General features: G+C 46.2%; 1 protein-coding gene across 1 annotated transcript in view; it reads right to left on the reverse strand.

Annotated features, from left to right (window-relative positions):
- The window catches only part of adam19a (ADAM metallopeptidase domain 19a), a 238946-nt gene that overhangs the window by 45448 nt on the left and 185757 nt on the right, over positions 1–7741 (reverse strand). Inside the window, 1 exon segment of the mRNA XM_064939148.1 lies at positions 3082–3158. Coding sequence (XP_064795220.1) covers positions 3082–3158 — 77 coding nt within the window.

Genomic DNA, 7741 nt, shown 5'->3' on the forward strand with positions numbered 1-7741 from the left:
CATGTTATCAACAGAGAACACCACCTGCCCAGCAGCAGACGGAGCATTGTGTGGAGGCCCTTTGTTAAGAGAGAAGTAAAAACATCTCATACGATCAACGTCACCAACATTATTCAAATTCCTGGCGCCAAAAATTTTCCATTTTCTGATAAATTTTTCCATTTTCTGATATTGTCGAGGTTGCAAGACATTTGCTTGTAAAAAAAAAAAATGACCTGGAAGCAAAAGAGAGACTGAAAAGAAACGTCCGGTGTGTTTTTCCAACTCAGAGAGAAGTCAAGGCTTCCTGGAGTGATGTGGCTGGAGAAGGTAGTGTGATCCACATTGTGTGATGTGGTTGGAGAAGGTAGTGTGATCCACATTGTGTGATGTGGCTGGAGAATGTAGTGTGATCCACATTGTGTGCTGTGGCTGGAGAATGTAGTGTGATCCACATTGTGTGATGTGGCTGGAGAATGTAGTGTGATCCACATTGTGTGATGTGGTTGGAGAAGGTAGTGTGATCCACATTGTGTGATGTGGCTGGAGAAGGTAGTGGATCCACATTGTGTGAAGAAGTAGTGTGATCCACATTGTGTGATGTGGCTGGAGAAGGTAGAGTGTGATGTGGCTGGAAGGTAGTGTGATCCACATTGTGTGATGTGGCTGGAGAAGGTAGTGTGATCCACATTGTGTGATGTGGCTGGAGAAGGTAGTGTGATCCACATTGTGTAGAAGGTAGTGTGATCCACATTGTGTGATGTGGCTGGAGAAGGTAGTGTGATCCACATTGTGTGATGTGGCTGGAGAAGGTAGTGTGATCCACATTGTGTGATGTGGCTGGAGAAGGTAGTGTGATCCACATTGTGTGATGTGGCTGGAGAAGGTAGTGTGATCCACATTGTGTGATGTGGCCACATTGTGTGATGTGGTTGGAGAAGGTAGTGTGATCCACATTGTGTGATGTGGCTGGAGAAGGTAGTGTGATCCACATTGTGTGATGTGGCTGGAGAAGGTAGTGTGATCCACATTGTGTGCTGTGGCTAGAGAAGGTACTGTGATCCACATTGTGTGATGTGGCTGGAGAAGGTAGTGTGATCCACATTGTGTGATGTGGCTGGAGAAGGTACTGTGATCCACATTGTGTGATGTGGCTGGAGAAGGTAGTGTGATCCACATTGTGTGATGTGGCTGGAGAAGGTACTGTGATCCACATTGTGTGCTGTGGCTGGAGAAGGTACTGTGATCCACATCTCCACTATGGAGCTCTTTGTCCCAGTAGATATCAGCACAGCAAAGAAACACGCACAATACATGTCAATCAAATGGGAATCAAATGGGAATCAAATGGGAATCAAATGGGTCTCATGAAAAGGTATGCATGTGAAGCATGCACACACAGGCACAGACACGTGAGCACACACACACACACACACACACACACACACACACACACACACACACACACACACACACACACACACACACACACACACACACACAGTCATGGCACGTCGAAACTGAACACAATATTCCCTGGCTTACATTGGCACCGTGACAAGTCAGGTTCGTTGAAGTTCAGGGTTTGGGTGAGTCCAGCTCACCCTCCTGTTACCGCCTAATTCCATTTGGAGTCAATACAGAAACACTTGTCTTTGGTGCGTGACGGTGGCCGCTGGGGAATATGAGCTGGGAGGGAACTGTATACGCACCACAGCCGGGAGACCTGCTGCGAAGAGCGGGAAAAGGTCAGCGATGGAACACAGACAATAGAACGGAATGGCAGAAGGGATTCCGGAACCTTTTGGGTGTTCCACGAGTGGAACCTTTGTTATTGATGACGCGTCTCACTAACTAATATGACTCGAGCAGGGGGTATGACCTCCCTTGTCAGCATTACCAGGTGCCCTTTTAACTACGCCCTCGTGCCGTTCCATGTCCAAGGAAAACAGGCCAGTGTAATAAAGCCTATGATTACGTGATAGAGCTCAACGCTTTGCTGCCTTTTCTGTAGCATGCCAATGCTTATGACTGTTCTATGAAGAGTCTTTGGTAGGCCTTACAAAGTGACTGGCCTTCGGATTTGAATCTTGTTTGAAGTGTGACCCTTTAGTTTAGCTCTTGCCTTTGTTGAACGTTGTTATTTGATCAACTGAGTTTTTTTCTTCTTCTTCTTCTTCTTCACATTCTCTGTGTGGGTTCGACATTTTCATTCTGTTGAGTTGCTGTCCTCGGTTTCACCTCACGTCTGTCTGTCTCTTCGGTTTCCTTCTAACCTGTGACTGATCGCATCTCACCACATCCTCAGCCAGGACAAACAGCCACTACAAATTAGCTCCTCTTGCCTGTCTGAGAGACATAAAGAGTATCAGTGATACGAAAGATAAAACTATTGTTATTGGAGAACAAACTTGTGTGAAACGCTGTTGTCAGTCTAGGATAGACCGAGCTGGCTTGAGGAATTAATTTCTAATCAAGAGCGATTGAGCTAGAAACTCGAGGTCTTTGGCTGAATCGCATTCATGAATATATTTCTCAGGGTGTACGGGTGGCGACAGGGGACATATTTTTCCCACAGGAGAGCTCCAATTTCAAAGCATTTGATATGCAAGAAGCTTCCTATTAAATTCTGTTTCCGAGGCAGGGAAAATTTAAAGACTCTCTAAACTGCCGTCTGTATCCCCGAAAAAAAAGAAGATTTGAGGAATTGAATTAGCCAGCGAGTTTTATGAAAAACTCACACTACTTGCCTGGGGTAGTCTAAATCCAGCAACAGAGTTATGTAAAATAAAATAAATATCAGACTGAATTCTGGGTATTTGAGGTGGAACTTTGTTATTCTCCTCTTATGGATCATTTGGAGAAACATGACAGAATTTACTCCAGCTGGAAGGTGCCTCTAGACATTGAACTGAGGTCAGTTTTTGCATTTGTTACAACTAATGATTAAGGTTAGGATTTCGTAAAAGTCAAGCTGATTCTGGATCAGTGCCTAAACAGGGAAACGTCTACCAAGAGACTGAACATCCAAGAACAGGTTAGAAATGATGATAAAAATCAAATGTTTTTTGTTGTTGTGTTTTTTAAATATTTTTTACGTACCTCACTCCTGAACATGTGCTAAGGGCGGCCCAGGAGTCCATGTGTCCTCTTACATGCCCGTGGTAGAAGCAGTGATCCTGTGACGATAAGGGAGGGAGGGAGGGAGGGAGAGAGAGAGAGGGGGGAGGGAGGGAGGGGGAGGGAGAGAGAGGGGGAGGGAGGGAGGGAGGGGAGAGGGAGGGAGGGGGAGGGGGAGGGGGGAGGGAGGGGGGGGGGGGGAGGGGGGGGGAGGGAGAGAGAGAGAGAGGGGGGGAGGGAGGGAGGGAGGGAGGGAGGGAGAGAGAGGGGGGGAGGGAGGGAGGGAGGGAGGGAGGGAGGGAGGAGGGAGGGAGGGGAGGGAGGGAGGGAGAGGAGGGAGGGAGGGAGGGAGGGAGGGAGGGAGGAGAGAGAGAGAGAGAGAGAGAGAGGGAGGAGGGAGGGAGGGAGGGAGAGGAGAGGGAGAGAGAGAGGGAGGGGGGAGGGAGGGAGGGAGAGAGAGAGAGAGAGGGAGGGAGGGAGGGAGGGAGGGGAGAGAGAGAGAGAGAGAGAGAGAGGGAGAGAGAGTCAAACATACTGTTCTATACCATAACAATGTTTATATGGACACTAAATCCTATAGGTCTGCATCTTGTGATAAATGGATTCTGGGTATTGACGCAGTGAAAAAAAAAGGTTCCTATAGATGCAATGTTTCATTAGTGACCAGCTGGTACACTGCAACACAACATGTCCTGGGTTTGGACAAATGGCTCTGTCTAATCAGTAGAAATGTGCAATACTCGCTCCATCCTTGATGTATTTCAGCGACTCAACGCTGGAGCTTCACTTGGTGTTGCTCCAGGATGATCATTGCATGTACGCTCGGAGAAAAAAGATTAGCATCTTTTTACAAGGATTTAAAAAAAAAATGTTTAATGCCGCTTCATTAGGTACCGATTTAGGTCTGTTGAGTGCTATACAGAGTGGGCCGAATTTCTACTGATGCACTGGTCTTTTCCATGAAATCCAAACAATTAGCGTTGTATGGAGAGTTCCAGTTGCCTTTGAGTCATGTTACCATAGCGACCTAAATATCACAAGCAAGGTTGAAATGTTTCCGGCGTAGAACTGCAGATTTCTCTGCATTCATTTAAAAGCTTCAGGGTTTCAGTGAAATGGTGTATTTTCTCTCTCATCAAGCTAGCTACTGTATGGGCTTCTATTTCTCAACACACACGTAGACGAGGGCTCTGAGTCTGAACGCAACTCCATTTTGAATTGAGCTTTCCAGCACAGTAACGCAGCATGTACATCAAGATGAAAACAGCAACAGAGGATTTAATAAATCAGAGATGTTCTGCCTGCATCGTCACTGCAGTTTGCATTAAACTTCCTTATTTTTATGAGAAACTGCAGTTCTGTTTTTTTTTTTTTTTTTGCCTCTAAGAAGCACAGAACACAAACTTCCTGTTGACCTTTGACCTGAGCTGGCTGTCCTTGGAAAATTTCGTCATAATGGGCCACGGACGATGTGTCCTCTCCGGTGTTGCTTTTGTGGCCCTGGTGCCTCCGTCGCAAAACGCACCAACATCCAATTAATTTATTCGGAAAACAAGCTCATATTGTGCACAAATTAGAAGTCTTGGCTATTTAAAAGGCTTTGGTCTGCCTGTCAGACTGTGAAATAAGCTAATCTATATGAACGTCAGAAGTGATGGGTTGCGCTCATGCATGGAGAGGACATACAAATCAAATGTCAGTGAAAACGCTCCCTGACAATCTTAAGAGCCCTCGTGTCTGTCTCATCACATGATGTCGATGGAGGAAAGCCTACACACAACATGTGACACACACAATGCCTTTGCCATGTTTCAGGCGTGTGTAACAAAATGACATGCCACCTAGGAAAGTGTCTAGTGTAAAAAGGAGCTCATCAACACCTACAATCTTGAGCAGGAACAGAATAGAAAAATATGTTTTTGTTTAGATTTTTTAGATATATATATTTTTTTAAACATGAATTGCTTTTAGAATGAGAGAGAGAGAGAGAGAGAGAGAGAGAGAGAGAGAGAGAGAGAGAGAGAGAGAGAGAGAGAGAGGAGAGGGAGAGGGAGAGGGAGAGAGACCGTTCTGAGAGAGAGACCTTCAAGGAAATTGGTTGGCAATTTTACTGCTCTGTAGAGGATTAGATTCACTTTTGTTTTTTGTCTGTGTGTGTTTGTATTTGTGTGTTATGAAAATGTTTCTTTCCATTGCCATCACAGTGTCATGACACTTTTCTTCTTCGTTTACATCGAATCACCATTTAGAGAACGTTTGTCATGACTTTTGTCAGAACTCTTCAACGCCGCCACTACTAACAAGGCCTACTGCTAACAAGGCCTACTGCTAACAAGGTCTACTACTAACAAGGCCTACTACTAACAAGGCCTACTGCTAACAAGGCCCACTACTAACAAGGCCCACTACTAACAAGGCGTACTGCTAACAAGGCCTACTGCTAACAAGGCCCAATACTAACAAGGCCTACTGCTAACAAGGCCTACTGCTAACAAGGCCCACTGCTAACAAGGCCCACTGCTAACAAGGCCTACTACTAACAAGGCCTACTGCTAACAAGGCCTACTGCTAACAAGGCCTACTGCTAACAAGGCCTACTGCTAACAAGGCCTACTGCAAACAAGTTCTACTGCTAACAAGGCCCACTGCTAACAAGGCCCACTACTAACAAGGCCCAATACTAACAAGGCCTACTGCTAACAAGGCCTACTGCTAACAAGGCCCACTGCTAACAAGGCCCACTACTAACAAGGCCCACTACTAACAAGGCCTACTGTTAACAAGGCCTACTGCTAACAAGGCCTACTGCTAACAAGGCCTACTACTAACAAGGCCTACTGCTAACAAGGCCTACTGCTAACAAGGCCTACTGCTAACAAGGCCTACTGCTAACAAGGCCTACTGCTAACAAGGCCTACTACTAACAAGGCCTACTACTAACAAGGCCTACTACTAACAAGGCCTACTACTAACAAGGCCCACTACTAACAAGGCCCACTGCTAACAAGGCCCACTGCTAACAAGGCCCACTACTAACAAGGCCTACTACTAACAAGGCCTACTGCTAACAAGGCCTACTACTAACAAGGCCTACTGCTAACAAGGCCTACTGCTAACAAGGCCCAATACTAACAAGGCCTACTGCTAACAAGGTCTACTGCTAACAAGGCCTACTGCTAACAAGGCCTACTACTAACAAGGCCCACTACTAACAAGGCCCACTACTAACAAGGCCTACTGCTAACAAGGCCTACTGCTAACAAGGCCCACTACTAACAAGGCCTACTGCTAACAAGGCCTACTGCTAACAAGGCCTACTGCTAACAAGGCCTACTGCTAACAAGGCCTACTGCTAACAAGGCCTACTGCTAACAAGGCCCACTACTAACAAGGCCCACTGCTAACAAGGCCCACTGCTAACAAGGCCCACTGTTAACAAGGCCTACTGCTAACAAGGCCCACTGCTAACAAGGCCCACTGCTAACAAGGCCTACTGCTAACAAGGCCTACTGCTAACAAGGCCTACTGCTAACAAGGCCTACTGCTAACAAGGCCTACTGCTAACAAGGCCCACTACTAACAAGGCCCACTACTAACAAGGCCCACTGCTAACAAGGCCCACTGCTAACAAGGCCTACTGCTAACAAGGCCAATAAAACACCCCGCTGCCCTTTCCTACCAGTCTCATTTGCATATGGCTCCAAATCGACTCTAAATGCCTGTCAAATTATGTAATTACCGACGCAGCCACTTGTGCCTCACTTTAAATATTGGCCAACTGTCTGGAAATAACATTGCGTTAGTAAGAAGCTGAAAGCACATCAACAATTTCACCTAAACTCCATAGACTCTGATTAAAAACACTTTTATCCAGTGTGATCTCTTACATCCAGTTTCGTCTTTTTTATTTATTTATTTTTAATTCAGTTTCATCTCTGTGGTCATGAAGTCATATAGTAGAAGTAAGTTTCTGATTCTAACGAGGAGTAAAGCTAGGAACAGGTAAGTCATGGGGGGGGGAATCTCCCACTCTTCCCCCTCAGTTGACACTGACTGGACTGGAATGTGTTATCTTGGTTCCTGCGGTCCAAGGGGGGGTAGGGTTTACCGTTTGGGTTGGAGTGGTCTGGAGGTTAGGTTTAGGGTTAACCCCATAACAGTTAACCCACACCACCACTGCAGTCAATTATATCTGGGTCACTGGGGGGGGGGGGGGGGGGGGGGGACCCAGGTCACGTGACAGGGGAAGAGAGATGTTTCGTTTCCTCTTCCTGTTGAACGTTCTAGAGTCTAGAGTCACGCGTTTCCTTTTGAAGAGCCGAACGCTTAATGACAAAGCATACAGCCACATTCACGGCCCACACTCACCACCACACATCCTCTGTCATTGGGTTGTTACTAGGCAAGAAGAACCCGACGGGACCAAGAGCAAATTCTGGAGTTCTGAGAATGAGAGACGTAGATTTCATGTGTTGCTAATTTAGAGCCTCTTTTAGTCTTTCCCTGAATACATTAAATGACTTGTGGGTGGATATATATTCTCATGCTTGGTCATGTGAGAGACAAAAAAATCAATGTTGTCCTTGTTGTCCACACACACATGTAGTGTCTGTGTGTGTGTGTTTGTGTGTGTGTGTGTGTG

This window comes from Oncorhynchus masou, chromosome 27, assembly GCF_036934945.1.
Source record: "Oncorhynchus masou masou isolate Uvic2021 chromosome 27, UVic_Omas_1.1, whole genome shotgun sequence".
In the NCBI taxonomy this organism is placed as follows: Eukaryota; Metazoa; Chordata; class Actinopteri; order Salmoniformes; family Salmonidae; genus Oncorhynchus; species Oncorhynchus masou.